The sequence below is a fragment of the Phocoena sinus genome, chromosome 20 (genome assembly GCF_008692025.1).
Source record: "Phocoena sinus isolate mPhoSin1 chromosome 20, mPhoSin1.pri, whole genome shotgun sequence".
Lineage (NCBI taxonomy): Eukaryota > Metazoa > Chordata > Mammalia > Artiodactyla > Phocoenidae > Phocoena > Phocoena sinus.
Genome location: NC_045782.1, coordinates 49,401,048 through 49,419,223, shown reverse-complemented (window position 1 = coordinate 49,419,223; position 18,176 = coordinate 49,401,048). Strand labels below are relative to the sequence as shown.

Genomic DNA, 18,176 nt, shown 5'->3' with positions numbered 1-18,176 from the left:
ACAACTACTGAGCCTGTGTGCTGCAACTACTGAAGCCCACGAGCCTAGAGCCCGTGCTCCACAACAAAGAGAAGCCACCGCAATAAGCCCATGCACCACAACGAAGAGTAGCCCCCGCTAGCCGCAATTAGAGAAAGCCTGAGTGCAGCAACGAAGACCCAACGCAGCCAAAAATAAATAAATAAAAATGTAAAAACAACGTTCACCCAAGTTTTAAATCAAGTCCAGTGCCCCTCCACGGCAGGGATTCTGGAGTTGAGGAAGCCGGTGGGTGAGGTTCACACATACCTGCTGCTGGAACTGGGCGAGGGTAGGCGGCATCTTGGGGAGGGTCTCCTCGGCCTGGGGGTCCCAGTCCTCTGGGCTGATGGCGCGGCCATAGATGAGGAAGCTCTTCATGACCTCCTGGGGGTCGTCCATCCACAGGTAGGCGTAGCGCTCGAAGGAGTCCTGGTACTCCTCAGCCTCCTTTATGGCGCTGATGACCAGGTTGGACAGCTCCTCCCCCATCTCTATGAGGTCGGTCATGTCTTCCAGGTCGGTCTGCAAGGGGCAGGAGGGGCGCAGATGGGTGAGCGCTTCGCCCGTGGTCTCCCCGCCCTGGAGAGTGGCTCCCTGTTGGTGCAAGTGTGGCTAACCTCTCTAGATGGGACGCAGGCTAACCTCTCTAGATGGGACGCAGGGACATCTGCAAACAATGTTTGCAATGTTCTCCCGTGAGAAGATACATTGGACGTGACTTTTGCCAGGCAAACCCCAGGACGACTCACGTGGCTTCATTCATTAAGTAGTTACACAGAATCTGCTGTGTGCACGCAGGGGGAGGGGGCCCTAGGGGTGTCGACAGGGCTCACGTGATGTAGACAGCCCAGGAGTGGGGTCAGATGTTCATCAAAAAAATCACAGAAACGAGACATCATGACTCTGACCTTTGCATTCAGGTGTAACAGGGAGGAGGTTGGGGAACGCTCCCTGGGGAAGTGACCATTGGTCTGAGAGCTGATGGACTGTAGGTAAAGAGCAAGAGCAGCAACACAGCACGTGCAAGGGCCCTGTGCTGGGAGGGAAGCAGATGTGTGAGGACCTGCGTGGAGACCACATGATGGCCGGAGTAGGAGCACGGGAGGCCCGGGCTGGATAGGATGCTCTGAGTTTCAAGTGACAGAAAACCCAACCCAAATTGGTGTTAGCGAAAAGGGAGCGATTGCCTTATGTAACTGGAGAATCTCAAGGTGGAGGGTGTGTATTAACCACATTTTTAAAATTTCCTGTATCTTAAGAAGCTTTGGCATCTTAAAAAATCTTGCTGGCTGGGGAGAGACTGCCCCTCGTTGGGCCAGCCAATTCTAAGAGAGCAAAGGGCTGGGATGGGAGCACACCTTTCACGTGAAAACCAGCCAATCCCCCAACCGCCTACTTTATCTAACTAACCCTCACACTCCAAGCCCATGTTCCCCCTTCCCCATCACCCAGGGCCAGGTACCAGATAACTGGAGACGACCCCCATAGCCCTGAGCCGCCGAGGCAGAGTGGCTGGCCCCGAGCTGCTTCCCTGGTCCTGTCTCGCCTTCCCGCAGAAACCCCAGCAAAGCCTCTGGCCTGGGCTTCGCCCTCCGTCCTGCTTCTGCTTTCTGACCAAACCTGCTGCCTCCCCCGAGACCCTGAGTAGCCAGCCGTGCTTCTCCTTTCCAGGGGAACTGTGAGTGACATTAACGTTTTCTGTCAATGGCACTGACCTCTCCATGTAGTCACTCGGTCACTTCTGTAAATTAAAATCTCATGGATACAAATGAGACCAGAGCGGGGCGTGCACAGCCCGGGGTACAGCCTGATCACCGGGACCCTTATTCTGCTTTGTTCTGTCCTGTTCATCATGCCAAGCCCCTCAGGACTCCGGGGTGGGTGCAGGAGCCCCGGATGCGCCTCCTGTCAGATTCTGGAGCACACGTGGGAGTCCAGCTCTGTGTTGGGTGTATTCTTGGGCTGACCACTGGTGGCATAGTTCACTTTATTCTGAGCTGTGGAACAGACTACTGTGTGCACTTGGGCCAGAAATACCACCTTTTTGCAGCTCAGGAATCCTCAAGCCATTCTCTCTGCCTGGAAATCCCCTTCCACCCTTCAAGACTCAGAACGCGCGTCAGCTCCTCTGGGAAGCTGTCCTTGACCTTGCCAGGTATTTCCTCATGTCCTCACATCACCACATTCACTCACACATGCACACGTATGCACACATACCTCTGTCCCTAATGGCACAGAGCATCTTGCTGTAAATATTTGTTATTATAAATAATACGCGCCCATTATCAAAAAGTTCAAATGAGGCAGAAGCACATAAAATAAAAAGCTCCCTTGGCATCCCCTGTCCTCCTACCATCCTCACCCCGATCCTGTTTCCCAGAAGCAAGCACTCTTAACAGTTTGGAGTGTATCCATAGGAGGGCAGGCTTTTGCTTTGTTTAAACGAATGAAATCACATTCTAAACATTGTTCCACAACTTAAACACTTAATAACAAACGTGTCACGAGCAGCTTTCCGTCCCGGGCTCCCTTTTGGGACTCATCCGGATGCCTTTGTCTGGATGGGCCGGAATCTACTGAAGGACACCTGTGTTTGATGGTCATTTAGGTCTTTTCCAATTTCTGTTAACTGCCCCACAAACCATGCTCTGACAAACACACCTTCTCAGCCCTCCCTTTGGTGGGGGGCGGGGCTGAATTTCCCACACCTTTGCATCCCCAGGATCTGATCTGACTGCATTTTACGTGTCAGACGCACCTTGGGTGTGTAATGCATTCAGAGCAAATGGGTGCGGGAGCCCATGCAAGGCACATTTATCAAAGAGCCTGCATGGTCAGAGGATCACAGGGTTTAAATTACGGGAGGGAGTGAAGTACCAGTGAGGGTGGGGATGCACACTTGGCGTCTTATTGTGGGTGGGGAGCCATCAGGGGAATGAAAACCAGGTCGACCGACGAGAAGCCGCTCTGGGGAGAAAAATGGGATCTCAGGAGTGGAGAGAGAAAGAAATCCGGGCCACTGTCCTGGGGAACCCGATGGAATGGAAGCCTCTGGGCTCCTCTTCACCTTCAGGACCCATTAGGGGTAGCAGTTGGTGGCAGGGAAAGGGGTGGGGCCATACCAAGCCCAGACTGACCTTGTAGCTCATCCTGCCCTTGGCCAGCCTGGGGATGAGCTTGGCTGCATTGTAGATGTCAGTGACCAGGCTCCCGATCAGCGCCAGGAAGCCTTGGTCCCCGCCCACCTCCAGGGATGGATTGAAGACCAGCCCATTCTCGTCCAGCTCCATGCGGACCTCAAACAGCGGTGCGATGCTCTCCTGAAACAGGCCGTCATGGGGTCAAAGACTTGCCCTCGGCTGAACCATTTTCAGTGCCCGGATGTTCACCCCAGCACCAGACAAGGTATATGGCTGACTCCTGCTGGCTGGGGCCACTGCAGAGAACACACTTCCTGAGGGCCCTTGAGCGAGAACTACACAACCAAATGCAACGCCATCGGGCCAAATGCAGGTTGGGTGTCCAGGGCGGGATACAGCAGTGATCGTGAGTGCCGAGGAGACCCGTTACCTCCGTTCAAAGCCCATATCTGCTACTGTCTAGCTGCGTGGCCTTGGGCGAGACCCTCGGCTTCCCAGTTTCCCCAAATATACAAAATGAGTACAGCTGCTTTATAGAACAGAGGCAATCACTGTCCCCATCTCTTTGGGTTACCGTGAGGACTAGAGGGACGACTAACACATAGAGCGTGTGGGGTGGTGGCTGTCTCAGGTGTGTCAGCAGCTGTGGCCACAGTGCTCAGTGGGGCAGGGAGTGTCACAGACAGGCAGGATGGTCTCCGCTGAGCTCCAGAAAGGACAAGCCCTCATGTCCCTTGGAGGCTCTGTTTCTAAAGCACACACGCCATAAGCCCATCTATTCCCTCTTGTGAGGACCCCTCTTGTGAGGCTGCGAGGCTGAGTTGCAAGGGGACAGGGTAGAGGCTCGCCCAACATACCGGCGAGTCTCACAGTGCGGGCCAAAGCCCACGGGTGGCCTCGGGACCCGCTCTACGGCCACTGATCTTCCTCCAAACGTAGTCCCATGCTGGCCCTGTGGGTGGCTGGCTTGAGAGACCCCTGGTTCTATGACTGAGTAGGGCGGGGTCTGCACAAGCACCTGAGTGAGTTGCTAAGTGGGAGAGGTCTGTTGTCACAAACTCAGGGGACCAGTCTTTCCTAAAGCCTCTGACTCAGGGGTCCGCTCCCGCTGCTTGGCCACTCACAAATACGGGGACTCCCTGGGATTTTTTGAGGATGCTTTGTTATCAGGGTCTCATCATGCTTTTGATTGTGACTCTCCTCTCTCTGTAGTGATAATTTAGTTTATAAGTGTACTATAAATTAGCTACCTTCATTGCTGATACCGTGTCACGGTGCCTTGCTTGGTGAGACTTAACAGTTGGTAACGCCGACTACTTTCAACAGAATCTGGGGTCTGTGATTTTCTGGGGACAAGCGCCCTCTGCAGCTTGTGTAAGGGCATCTCACTGCAGTGCCCACCATCCTTTCCTGCGGGTAGGCTTTGGCGGGGAGAGTGTCTCTCATCTTGCCCTCCTGGCAGTATTCAAAATCACTTGGGAACCACTGTAGTGAAAAGGACATGGGCAGGGAATAGCTCTTGGAGAACAGGCTGGGATGCAGTTAACCAGCAAAGCCACAGTGCTGACCTGGTTTAAGCTTCTACTCAATTCAGCAGAGGGTTGAGCGGGCTGGTGGCTGACGTTGCCGATAGGAGGGCACCTCCCACCCCCAATCAGCATAAGGAGGGGGCAGTGGTACCTGCTTTTCCTCACCTGGCAGCAGCATAGGACAACTCAGATCCCTGTAGGTGTTCTATAGCCCACTTACGCTGCAGCATATCTAAGGACCAGATGTCCTGAGCACCTGGGACTGAGCAGGGTCCCGGGACGCAGGACTTTCAGGTTTAAAATCGGGACGAGTGGGTCACCTTGGGAAGACTTTAATAAGTCTGTTCATTTGTAACATGACAGTCTGTTCTTTCATCAGGAAACCACAGATTATAGATTCCAGCGTCAACCTTTCTCATATTTATAATATCATAATACACATATATGTATATGCATATATATATCTCACATTTGTAACTTACATCAACGACCATGTTGTCCATTAGGTGATTTAGAGACTTGCGAATGAAATGGTCAAATTCATCCAAGACCATGCTGTCAACGTAGTTGACATAATCCTTCCAGGACTGGCTCATCGTGTTCGCTCTGAAGAGTTCCGCATTTTCCTGCAAACAGAACCACATGGCTGGCTGTCGTCTCACTGGTCCACCTGTTCCCTCTTTAGGCAATTTATTCAACAATTCCCTGGGCTACCCTCATCCTCATTCACACCCTCCACACACAGTGGTCTGCTTTTGGCTTCTTGAACCTTCCAGGCTCTTCCTGTAGGCTGCTCCCGCCCATTCATGCCATGCGTGGCTTCTTCTCATCTTTTAGGTTTCAGGTCAAATGTCAGCTCCTCACAAAGACCCTTCTTGACTAGCCCCCATTCATCTCAGGTTTGGTTCTTGTCCCTGCCCCCCGACCTGTGTTCCCTCTAGCAATTTGTTATTTGTGACTGTGATGGCACAGATGACAATTCTGAATTATTTTGTCTTTGGTCTGTACCTCCCCTTGATGCCAAGCATCACAAGGACAGGGATTGACTGTCCTTTCCACCATTATACCTCCAGCACTAAGTAGTATGCCTGGAACAGAGCAGGAGCTGGTGGGTGGGTGGGTGGATGGGTGGATGGGTGGATGGATGGATGGATGGATGGATGGATGGATGGATGGATGGGTGGATGGATGAGTGGATGGATGAGTGGATGGATGAGTGGATGGATGGGGGGATGGATGGATGGATGTTTGGGTGGGTGGGTGGATGGATGGGTGGATGGATGAGTGGATGGATGGGTGGATGGATGGGTGGGTGGGTGGGTGGGTGGGTGGGTGGATGGGTGGATGGGTGGGTGGGTGGGTGGGTGGGTGGATGGGTGGGTGGGTGGGTGGGTGGGTGGATGGGTGGGTGGGTGGGTGGGTGGGTGGGTGGGTGGATGGGTGGGTGGGTGGGTGGGTGGGTGGGTGGATGGGTGGGTGGTGGATGGGTGGGTGGGTGGGTGGGTGGATGGGTGGATGGGTGGATGGATGGGTGGATGGATGGGTGGGTGGGTGGATGGATGGGTGGGTGGGTGGATGGATGGGTGGGTGGGTGGATGGATGGGTGGGTGGGTGGATGGATGGGTGGATGGATGAGTGGATGGGTGGGTGGGTGGGTGGATGGGTGGGTGGGTGGATGGATGGATGGGTGGGTGGGTGGATAGATGAAACTGTAAGACACTGAGTGCTACAGGAAAACACAAAGATGACTGTGACCCAGTCTGTACCCTCAGGCAGTTATACTCTAATAGGGGAGAGAAGACACAGGCTTAAATAACTTCAGTGTAACAATAGTTCAAATGACCATATGGGAGTAGAGGACTCTGACAAATGTTGTGATAACAAAGCCTTGTCAATTGCTCCCTGGCCTCTGCCTCACTGGGGCTCCTGTCCCCTCCTGGCTCGCCCTCCAGCTGGGCTAGTGTGCTGTGAACCTCTTCCCAATGCTAAGCTAGATTTATGTCTCCCATGTTGTTTCCAACACATCTGGTAACGTTAATAGGTTAATCGGTTAACTCTTCCAAATAACCTTTTTGCAGTCTAACACGTTAATTTCGTTGGCCCTTCTGGCACCAGGGCAAAGGGGAAAGGAAGAGGATCTGGAAACAAGACAAAATATTTCTTGGTCCAGTCAAGTCACTCCACAGGGGCAATGACCTTCCAATCAATGACTTGACCATGAGAACAGCCCAGCACAGACCCTCCTCCTGGGGGGCCTGCTGGTCTGTCTGGATGTGGCAACCCATCATTTAAGGCCATAGCAATGATTTGCACCGTGCACTGGGAAACCCCGAAAAACTGTCCTGAAAGTATCTTGAGCTCGGTGGGGTGGGGGGGCGGGCAGTTTTCTCCTTTCCAGGCCAACGCAGAGCTGCACCTTTCACATCTGCCTCAGAAATAGGCGAAAATGCAAGCTGGCTAAAGTGGCCACGGACGGAGGAAGACAGAGGAAGGCGTGAGAACCCCAGGCTGCTGGGAATCAGGCAGGGCAACGAGGGGCGTGAGGCTCCCATTCTGCATCCCCCTCCGACCGTGCCCGTGCGTGTGGGGCCCCGGGCCCGAGGACCCTTGAGACGGCTGGCAGAAAGGAATAACCCTCACGCCGGGCAGCCCAGCAAGCACGTGTCCGCACATTATCCCAGTTTCAACGTGTTGGCACCCAAACACCACAGGGCACCCACATCCCGTGCTCCTCTCTCTTTCCGTGCTGCTGGGCCTTCCTCACACTCAGGGGTGGGAAGCCGTGATACAGCTTCTCCCAGGGACTTGGTACGAAGGTGTCACTTGTCCACACCGATTCATGTGGGGTGGGGGGAGGGGGCTCTGACACCCTTAGGGGAGGAGGGCAGACACGTGACAAGAGGAATCAGGCTTCCGGGGGAGCAGTTAGCAGGGTCTGCTACTGTAAGATCGGACTCCTGGATTAAAGGTCTTAGACGCCTGACGTTTTCTGAAGCCTCGAGCTCTCCCTCCTCCCTCCCCGGCTGCTGAGAGCCCATGGCCTCTCCAAGGCCCTCCCGGGCAGCTCCTTACCATGACCATGGACTGGATCTTCAGGCCGGCGTCCTTGACCGCGGTGTAGCGCTTGTTGAGGTTGGCCATCCTCCCGTCCAAGTCTAACAGGGCCTCTTTCTTGTTGTCCTTCCTTTCAAACATTGGGTTGGCCGACCAGTCCTGGAGGGAAAAGGTGAGTGGGAGAAAAGTGTCTGAAGAAAAAGCTTCTGGCCCTACTCCCTCCTACACAGCCTTTAGAGTGAGTGTCCCCATCCTAGGCTGGCCTCGCAGAGGCCAAGGGGCCGCTGAGGACTGTTGGCCAGAGCGCCTCCAATGATGTGACTCAAAACCAACCAGGGCCTTGGAGGACCACGGAGAGACCCCTGTGCATGTTCCCCAGTCAGGCCCCAAAGGAGCCCCTCTAGGGGAAGGAGTGTCTGACCCTCTTGTCGGGGAACCTCAGGAGCTGGGGGTGACGGGACATGGCAGCCAGATCTGGAGACACATGTGGAGATGCTCAGAATACAGGACAGAAAGGGACACACAGGAGAGAATGAGTGACTGGAGAAGGTGCCCGGGGGCTGAGGCAAGGTTGCCATTTTTGGATTGAAAGTACTTTGTGGATCCAGGGAACATTAACAAAAGGAGACACACGTCTGGATACACTCTGGTGACACGTCTGAACCCTGAAGATGACCAAGGACTCTACCTACCTCTGGACGGAGAGAACAGGAAAGTCAAAAAATATCTTTCAGAGGAAATATCAAATATATCAGCAAAGGGAAATCATACCTTTGTCAGCTTTTTCAACATTGAGGCTATAAGCAGGGGTGGCTGTGGCCTGAACTGTGCCTCCTCCCACAAATTTATATGTTGAAGCTCTAACCTCTAACATCTCAGGATGTTACTGCATTTGGAGAGAAGGTCTTCAAAGAGGTGATTAAAGTGAGGTCATTAGGGTGGGCCTAAATCTGATATGGCTGGTGTTCTTATAAGAAGAGGAGATTAGGACATAGACACAGAGGGACGACCGTGTGAGGACACAGGGAGAAGACGGCCGTCTACACACCCAGCAGAGAGGCCTCAGAAGAAACCAACCCTGCTGGCACCTTGATCTCAAACTTCTAGCCTCCAGGACTATGAGACAATAAATTTCTGCTGTTTAAGCTGCCCAGTCTCTGGTCCTTTGTTATGGCAGCCAGAGCAGACGAGTACAGGGATGCTTCTAGACTACTGAAAGAAAAGGACCATATCAGAAAATCCTTTACTTGGACAAAACAGCTATAGGTGACATCCAAAGAAAGATAGTTTTGGAAAGCAAGGATTCAGAAAGTAGGTCATCAACGCACCCTTTCTGAGGCGATTACTTGAGGAAATAATGTGATTGAAAGAAAACTGAATCAGAAAACAAATCAGAAAAAAGTGGGGTGAGCAATGGCTTTTGCTTACAATGTATTGAGTTAAATCTAAGTGGATGGTGATGAAATGAACGTCAATTGTAAGGAAGGAAAGAGTTTCACACCTTGATAAGCCAAATGAGTCTCAAAACAGAAGAGGTGTTTTCTAATGAACAAACTAGTGCTGGCCCGGGGCAGGTGTTTGCAAATGCAGGCACCGATGACAAACCATGGTGGGGGAGGGCAGTGCTAGCGAAGGCTTTCCCCCAGTTTTCTGGATGAGGCTTGAGAGCAAGGACCTGTGCTGCTCTGCATGGAGGGATGAGTGTGTTCCCGGTGGGGTTGGGTCTGAGCGCGTCTCCGCCCCCACCCTCGTTCCTGGCACCCACCTGGCAGAAGGACCTGCCCACACACTTGCTGAGCTGAACAGACCCAGATGGACTGGAGCTCTGCAGAGTGACCAGGGGCCCTTCTGCCTTGGGGCCACCCTGACGTCACCATGGTACAGCCCAGAGCCTCACACATCAGGCCCCCACTGCCTTGGGCACTTTCCGTGATCGTCTCCGAGGGGGGCCGTTTCCCCAGGACCCTCTCCGGGGTCCCCATTTAAGCCGCGCTCTGTGCTTTGCAGGTTACTCACCTTCATGGCCTGGGAAATCCCCTCTATGTTTTGCTTTGCTTTTTGTATCCTGTTCTGCAAGTTGTATAGCATTTCTCGCATCGCTTGAATATATTCAAACACACCTAAAACAGAAGCATAAAGGGATCTTACAAAATGAACGATTTAGCAAGGGCTGGCTTAACACTCATTATCACGACACAATGCTCGGCGAGTCTGTCCGCTTCTCCGGAGCCTGAAGCGGAGGGAATCGTGGAGAGCTTCCCAAAAGGCAACGCTGAGGAATAAAGCACATCGTGTCTCTTGGGAAACAAGGCCCCCCTATCCCCACGTAGGCGGATCGCTAATTCCACAGGAACTCCAGGTGGCCGACAGGTTGGACCCGGCCCTCCATCCCCCTCACCCAAGTTTAACCTAAGGGGGAATGAATGTCGCCTTTGTACCTTTGCCATTCCAGAATAAGGTCGTCTCAGCGTCCAACAATTTGACATCGATTGCTTCCAATTCTGACTTTATCAGTGGAAATTCTATGTCCTTCATAGTGGTCATTATCTGCAAAACAAGGGCTACAGTTTCAGGGCCTTTGTTCCAAATCCAAGCAGATTTAAAATCGTCTCCTGGTGAGGGTGTTTATTACTGAATACCAACCAAACCAATCACAGTTAGTGTTATTTAATTGGGAATTATGTGTACATCAAAGTTCAGGAGATTCCAACTTTTAAAATTATTTTTTAGCACCAAGGATTTACGTATGTACTTAACTCCTAATCACCCATGTTATGGGGTAGAAAGAGAAGGAAATTCACTAATGCAAAAACAGTGCGTACATAATCCAAAGCTTAAAATTTCTGGCTTAGAATCATAAAAAGAAAATCAGAGGAATACACACTGGTAACTGGGACACTTCTGGGGCGTCTCTCAGAACATCGCCTTGCCTATGAGGAATACACACTGGTAATTGGGACACTTCTGGGGCGTCTCTCAGAACATCGCCTTGCCTATGATCTAAGGCTCGGAATGTGATTATACAAAGGAGGTCCAGGATCTGTGGAGAAGCTGTTTCACTTGTTAAAGCATCAGAGTGAACGGTAGGGTAGGTTCCATACAGGCTCGATACGGGTCTACCCTGAGCTAAGAAATTCATGTAACACTCGAAAACCTCGATTCACAGAACAGAAAAAAACAGACAGAGTGTGTATACAGTTATTATTAATTATTCCTTTAAATAACAAGCAGCAGTTGTGCTTTGGAATACTGTCCTATCTGGCAACATTTTGATTTCCATGTAAGTTTTCAAGGACAGGTCTACTCTCTAAAGTGAGGGATGTACATTGGATTTACATTGTACCTTAGATGCTATTTGCCTTTCACAATAATTCTTTTTTTTTTTTAACATCTTTATTGGAGTATAATTGTTTTACAATGGTGTGTTAGTTTCTGCCGTATAACAAAGTGAATCAGCTATACATATACATACATCCCCACATCTCTTCCCTCTTGCGTCTCCCACCCACCCTCCCTAACCCACCCCTCTAGGCGGTCACAAAGCACAGAGCTGATCTCCCTGTGCCATGCGGCTGCTTCCCACTAGCTATTTTACGTTTGGTAGTGTACACACGTCCATGTCACTCTCTCACTTTCTCCCAGCTTACCCTTCCCCCTCCCTGTGTCCTCAAGTCCATTCTCTACATCTGCATCTTTATTCCTGTCCTGCCCCTAGGTTCTTCAGAACCATTTATTTTTTTTAGATTCTACATATTAGCATATGGTATTTGTTTAGCTCTTTCTGACTTACTTCACTCTGTATGACAGTCTCTAGGTCCATCCACCTCACTACAAATAACTCAGTTTCATTCCTTTTTATGGCTGAGTAATATTCCATTGTATATATGTGCCACATCTTCTTTATCCATTCATCTGTCGATGGACACTCAGGTTGCTTCCATATCCTGGCTATTGTAAACAGAGCTTCAGTGAACATTGCGGTACATGACTCTTTTTGAATTATGGTTTTCTCAGGGTATGTGCCCAGTAGTGGGACTGCTGGGTTGTATGCTGGTTCTATTTTCAGTTTTTTAAGGAACCTCCATACTGTTCTCCATAGTGGCTCTATCAATTCACATTCTCACCAACAGTGCAAGAGGGTTCCTTTTCTCCACACCCTCTCCAGCATTTATTGTTTGTAGATCTCTTGATTATGGCCATTCTGACCGGTGTGAGGTGACACCTCATTGTAGTTTTGATTTGCATTTCTCTAACGATTAGTGATGTTGAGCATCCTTTCATGTGCTTCTTGGCCATCTGTATATCTTCTTTGGAGAAATGTCTGTTTAGATCTTCTGCCCATTTTTGTTTTGGGTCGTTTGTTTTGTTGATATTGAGCTGCATGAGCTGCTTGTGTATTTTGGAGATTAATCCTTCGTCAGTTGCTTTGTTTGCAAATACTTTCTCCCATTCTGAGGCTTGTCTTTTCATCTTATGGTTTCCTTTGTTGTGCAAAAGCTTTTAACTTTCATTAGGTCCCATTTGGTTATGTTTGTTTTTATTTCCATTTCTCTAGGAGGTGGTTCAAAAAGGATCTTGCTGTGATTTAAGTCATGGAGTGTTCTGCCTATGTTTTCCTCTAAGAGTTTTATAGTGTCTGGCCTTACATTTAGGTCTCTAATCCATTTTGAGTTTATCTCTGTGTAAGGTGTTAGGGAGTGTTCTAATTTCATTCTTTTTTTTTTTTTTTTTTTTTGCGGTACGCGGGCCTCTCACTGCTGTGGCCTCTCCCGTTGCGGAGCACAGGCTCCAGAGGCGCAGGCTCAGCGGCCACGGCTCACAGGCCCAGCCGGTCCGCGGCATGTGGGATCTTCTCGGACCGGGGCACAAACCCGTGTCCCCTGCATCGGCAGGTGGATTCTCAACCACTGCGCCACCAGGGAAGCCCTAATTTCATTCTTTTACATGTAGCCGTCCAGTTTTCCCAGCTCCACTCACAATAATTCTTGACATATATTTGGTAATTTAAATGGTGCCCCCTCCCCACCCATGTCCCCCTTTTCAGACAATTAACTCTTAGAAAAGGTACGGTATGGCAGAGAAATAAAGCTTAACAGCTATTACCAGTGGAAACCAGACAGGAGCAGAAGAAAGCACTGACGGAATTAAAAGTGAGTCAATGTGAAATCTTGATTCCATTTATCAGAGTTTGGATGTTAAACAATTACACGAATAGCCCAGACAAGAGCTAAATGTTATTATGCCTTTGTGATTGCCCAGAGTAGACAAAGCTCACAGCGATGAGGTCCATTTAATATGCCCTATTTATTATTTTTCAGCAGCCTATGTAATAAATCCATACCTTTAGGGTATTTTTCCCGGAGCCCCCAGCAGATCCCTTAAAGCCCCACTCCAACACTCACCTAGCTCAAACGTTAATAGCTATTAGCAGTCTGGGGGCCTGGGGTCTCTCTCGGCAACAGAAAGTACGTTAAGAAGCGTGGGGCTTCCCTGGTGGCGCAGTGGTTGAGTGTCCGCCTGCCGATGCAGGGGACACGGGTTCGTGCCCCGGTCCGGGAAGATCCCACATGCCGCGGACCGGCTGGGCCCGTGAGCCATGGCCGCTGAGCCTGCGCGTCCGGAGCCTGTGCTCCACGGCGAGAGAGGCCACAACGGTGAGAGGCCCGCGTACCGCAAAAAAAAAAAAAAAAAAAAAGAAGCGCATCTAAGGGGCCAGGAGCACCCCGGAGAGGGGAGCCGGCATCAGTAATGAGGGTCACCGCAGGCGACGAGCTCCGGGTCTCACTGCCCGGCTCCCCATCCTTGTCCGATGTTTTTATTAGCAGAACAATGTCGTTCACAGCGGAAGCTAACACGCTTCCCCGCGTGGGACTGGCTGGGTTTTGTCTGGAAATTCATAAGTGGAAGATCAATTTTTTTGTTTCATTCTAAATAACGTTTGTTGGATTTTTTTTGTCTGTTTCTGATTGCGTCGTTGTAAAAAAAAAAAAAGCTCTTGCCCTGAAAGTAACCCACAAACATTTTTCCACGTGACTGTATCTCTAAGGCTTCCATTCTTCCTAAACACCGCGTCCGGGAGGCGTTCCAGGGAACGGATGAACACGGCGTTCTTCGAACCTGAAGACAGCTGGTTCTGGAGAAAGCTAATTCAAGGAAACGCACTTCAGGCGGGCCCTGGGCTGTCACAGCTCGCAGCGCCAATAAGTGAGTCAATGAAAATTTTATCTTCAAAAATGAAATTAGTGAAAAGCAGCTTACTCCAGTTCATCCTGAACACATTTCAGGTTACGTCACCCCCATGCTCTAATTTGTGGAATAGAGTAAGGAACGGGTCTATGGTTGGTTCTGCGGTGGGCGTGTCGGGGTGAGCAGTGGGGGAGTGATACTTTTTGGCAAATCCACGTGACGGCATGACCTGGCGTGCTTCAGTTCACGTTCAGGTAGGAGGCGGTCACTTCTAGCAAGGTCGGGAGGCTTCCTCAGTGTCCCAAAGGCCTTGCTCTGAATCTTTTGATGTTCCAACATTCTCTTTTTTGGCAGGGAATTCCTGGGCTTGGTCAAATCTGGCCACCGTAGGGAGGAGGTGCATGGCAGAGCTGTGCTCCAGTTACTACCGACTCAGAGGGCACTTAACAAGCCGGCAGGGGAGGGGCAGGACAGGAACCTCCCTCTCCACGTTCTGGTTGGAACCGGGCATTAAGTTCAAGGCCCCTACAAGGCGGGCCAGGGAAGGCGACCGAGGCACACTCTTCGGGGCTCTAGGAAAGGGGCCGTCACATCAGGGATTTGGGAGCGTGTAAGCATCTCTCCAATAGATCGAGATGCAAAACCCAGAAACAGAAATATTCCAGGTTCCACACAGTGGCTCCAGTCAGGGGCAAGCTGGCTGCAAGAAACATAAGCCCACTAAAGCTGGCTCAGGTCACGTGGAGGTGCGCTGGTGGAGCCCCGGGGACTAGGCCCACAAAGCCCACGTCCGGGCTCCCCTCTGTCTCGTGGGACCTCTCCGCCTGTCTGCTCCACCCGCCTGCGCCCTTCCCTCTGCGGCCCGTGTTTCACTCGTTCTGGTTTCTCTGCTCCCCCTGAGACTCCGGTGTGAATGATGCTGGGACCCAATTCCAAGTTCCCAGGGTTCAAGGAGAGGGAATCTCATTGGCCCCTTTTGGATGAGGTGTCTGCGGTAGGCTGAATAATGGCCCCCAAAGACGTCACGTCGTAATCTACAGGACCTGTGACTATGTCACCTTGCACTTGGCAAAAGAGAATTTGCAGACGCGACTCAGTTAAGGACCCCGACATCGGGCGGGCCCAATGCGATCGCGAGGTCCTTATAAGAGGGAGTCAAGAAGAACTAAGGAAGGGCACACGACAACAAAAGCAAAGGTGCTGTGATCCGAAGGTGGCGTGACGTGGCCTCGAGCCAAGGAACGCGGGCAACTCTGGAAGGTGGAAAAGGTGAGAACGTGGATTCTCCCCAGAGGGTGGCTCCAACCACCTTCCAATAGGAAAACATTCTCAGTTCTACTCTGGGTGGGGATCGTACACCTGTGTTTGTTCTAAACAAAACCCCCATCGTGCAAACAAAACAAAGCAACACCAGCTCACCTCATTGTACCAGCGGGCAATGAGTTCCAAGTTGCCCACAAACTTCCAGAAGGTTTCGTACTGTGAGAACAGGTTCTCGGCGCTGCGGGGAATCTCCTTTTGTTGCTGGAAGTTCAGGTACTTGACCTCTCTCAGCACTGCCACCAGCTAAAGTGAATGAAGAGAATACAAGAGGTGAGGGGGTGGCCTCAGTGGCATGGCACTTAGCAGCACAAGTGAGGGTCTGTCCCTGGGATGCTCCTACAGCCCCCAAAGCTGGGGGGAGGTCTGACTGGGGATGGGCTCCACTGGTAGGATCACGATGCCTTCGCCCTATTGACTGTTCCTGATGTCTAGAAGTGCTGGCATCACCAGCATGGTGGACACCATCATTGTAACTAACCTGCCAGGTGTCTAAAGAAAGGCTCCTCCCTAGGGTCTGACCTTCCCTTGTCCCTCTCCAGCCCCTGGTTACAGCCCAGGAGAACAACAGCAGGGCATCCCTTCCGACAGAACTTCTGCCCTCACTGCTCAGCCAACACCGTTCTTGGAGAGGCCCCAGTAACCTTCACATTGCTGAATCCATGGGTCATTTCACAGGCCCCGTCTCACGTGGCCTCTCAGCAGCTGGTCCCTCCCCCTCCTGGGCCCATGGTCCCCTTTGCGTCCAGGACACCAGGCTCTCCTGGTCCCCATTACCAGTCTCTCTGATGCTTCTGAGATTTAAGTGTTGGAGAACCGCGGATGGGGTCCCTCTCGATCTGCTCTCACGTTGGTGACCTCACCCAGTGTCACAGCGTTAAGAACCATCTACGTGTGAATGATTCCCGTGCTCATGTCCCCAGCTCGGGCCTCTCTCCTGACTTGAGACTCCTGTATCTACCTGCCTACTCAGCGTCTCCACGTGGATGTCCAGTTGACGTGTCAAACTCAACGTGACTGAAACAGAGCAGTCTTGCCCGCCGCTGTCTCATCTGATGGCCATTCCCCGCTTCCAGTTGCCCAGGCCCAGAATGCTGGGGCTGACCCCTCTCTACCTGCACACGTGATTTCCAACCCGTCTAGGATCTCATCGGCCCTGTGATCAAAATCTAATCTAACCTCTGCGCACCTTCACTGCTGCTCTGGTCTAGGCCACCGCCCTCTCATCATCCCTCACCTGGATTCCGGCAAAACACTCCTAAGTGGTCTCTGTGCTTCTGGCCTTGCCCTCCCCCCAAGTCCACTCACACACAGCATCTCAGATCGGGGCCCTCCTCTGCTCGAAACCCTGCAACGGCTGCCATCTTGCCCGGAACAAAGACCCAAGTCCCTTTCAGGGCCCGAGAGGCTCTCTGTGCCCCATCGCCTCCTCACCCCCTTTCCCTGCACCTCCCCTGCTCACTCCACCCCGGCCCCACTGGTCTCCTCGCTGCTCCCACAACACGCCAGGCACACGCATACCTCCTGGCCTTTGCTTTAGCTGTTTGCTCTCCTCGAAGGCTTTCCTCCCATCTTTGCTGGCCAACGCCCTCACCTCCTGCAAGTCTCTGCTCGAGTCCAAAGCCGTCACCTGCCCCCTTCCTCCGGCTCTGTCCATTCCCTGCTTACCTGCCTTTCCCATTCTTTGAGGTACCGACCATCACATTCTCATGTGTCATACGTTATGCTGGTTCATCGTTCCCGCCCCCTCTTCTCCTGGCCCTTCCACCGGGCCCCCACCACTCTCTCCCCTCTCTCTGTCTCTCTCTCCCCCTCTCCCTGTAGGAGGCAGCTCCAGAAGGACAGAGAGCTTTGTTGGTTCACTAATTTATCCCAAACACATACACAAAGTAGGTGTTCAGTAACTATTTGTTGAATGAAAGAATGAATTTGGGTGAAAGAAGGTTTCAGAGGAAAAGTCCCATCTGGGTTCCCTGCCTTCCTGGTGTCACCGCTGACCTCAGAGCAGGGCAGATGCGTTCTTGTAAGGCAGGTGGCTTGTAGAGATGCAGGCTGCTCCAGCCTCTGCCTGCATACATGGTTAACTACCTGGGGTTTAGCCCTGGACGGTGTGGATTCCCTCCAGCCTTCCCGACTTGACCAGGGGGTCCACTTCTTCAGATCCTGAAAAGACCTTTTTTTTTTTTCTTTTAAATTCTCAAATTGATAGCTCCTCTAGGGATCCCATGAAAGGCGGCCCAGCTTTAAAATAGCGCACTCATTCCAGCTATTTTCAAGGAGGCTACGACTGTCTCATATCTTAAATATATCCTGGGCACGCTTTAAGCAACACTTGAATAATAAAGCTTTAGCTGGATATGACATAAACATCAACCCCACAAGTCCATGCTGTTCGTAGGAGGGGGCGTCAGCCTCAGGGTCACGTGGGCTTGCCCCGTGGGGAACCCCAGGTCCCCGGGACAGCCTCTGGCCCAGCTGCCCTCCCGATGCTGCGGCCAGATGACACCCACCGCTTTGCTGAAGTTGACGCGGATGAGGCTGGTGACGGGATCCCGCTGAATCAGGGGCTGCCCCAGGTTGAAGTGGCAGTCCTGGTCTACCCCCGCCGCCCACTGCTGGTAGACCCTCTTGCGGTAGCTTCTTAGCAGTTCCACCATCTCATCGTATTTCTGGTAGATCAGCTTGGCCTCCACGCTGGACATGATCCTGGAATCAGAGTTAGGAGGAGGGTCAGGTGCCGTCTCCCTCAGGGCCTCGCTAACACCCCAACCGTGCCTGCCAGACCTTGGGGTGACGCAGCAGGCAGCCAGCTCTCTGTTTCTTCCAGGCTGAGACACTGAACGTACGCATGGATGACGCCCTTCACAGGCGGCAACCAGCCCAGAAAGCCAAATGATAACCCTTGTAATATTGGCCCTGAATGACC

At 51.9% G+C, this 18,176-nt stretch overlaps 1 protein-coding gene across 3 annotated transcripts in view; it reads right to left on the bottom strand.

Annotated features, from left to right (window-relative positions):
• Positions 1 to 18,176, bottom strand: part of DNAH17 (dynein axonemal heavy chain 17) — a 163,113-nt gene that overhangs the window by 78,017 nt on the left and 66,920 nt on the right. For all 3 annotated transcript variants that reach the window (XM_032617880.1, XM_032617881.1, XM_032617882.1), the window contains exons 18-25: positions 17,761 to 17,956; positions 15,350 to 15,496; positions 10,183 to 10,291; positions 9,761 to 9,864; positions 7,763 to 7,903; positions 5,173 to 5,316; positions 3,159 to 3,341; positions 289 to 543 (exon numbers count right to left, since the gene is read on the bottom strand). In XM_032617880.1, coding sequence (XP_032473771.1) covers positions 289 to 543; positions 3,159 to 3,341; positions 5,173 to 5,316; positions 7,763 to 7,903; positions 9,761 to 9,864; positions 10,183 to 10,291; positions 15,350 to 15,496; positions 17,761 to 17,956 — 1,279 coding nt within the window. The remainder of the gene's footprint in view (positions 1 to 288; positions 544 to 3,158; positions 3,342 to 5,172; positions 5,317 to 7,762; positions 7,904 to 9,760; positions 9,865 to 10,182; positions 10,292 to 15,349; positions 15,497 to 17,760; positions 17,957 to 18,176) is intronic.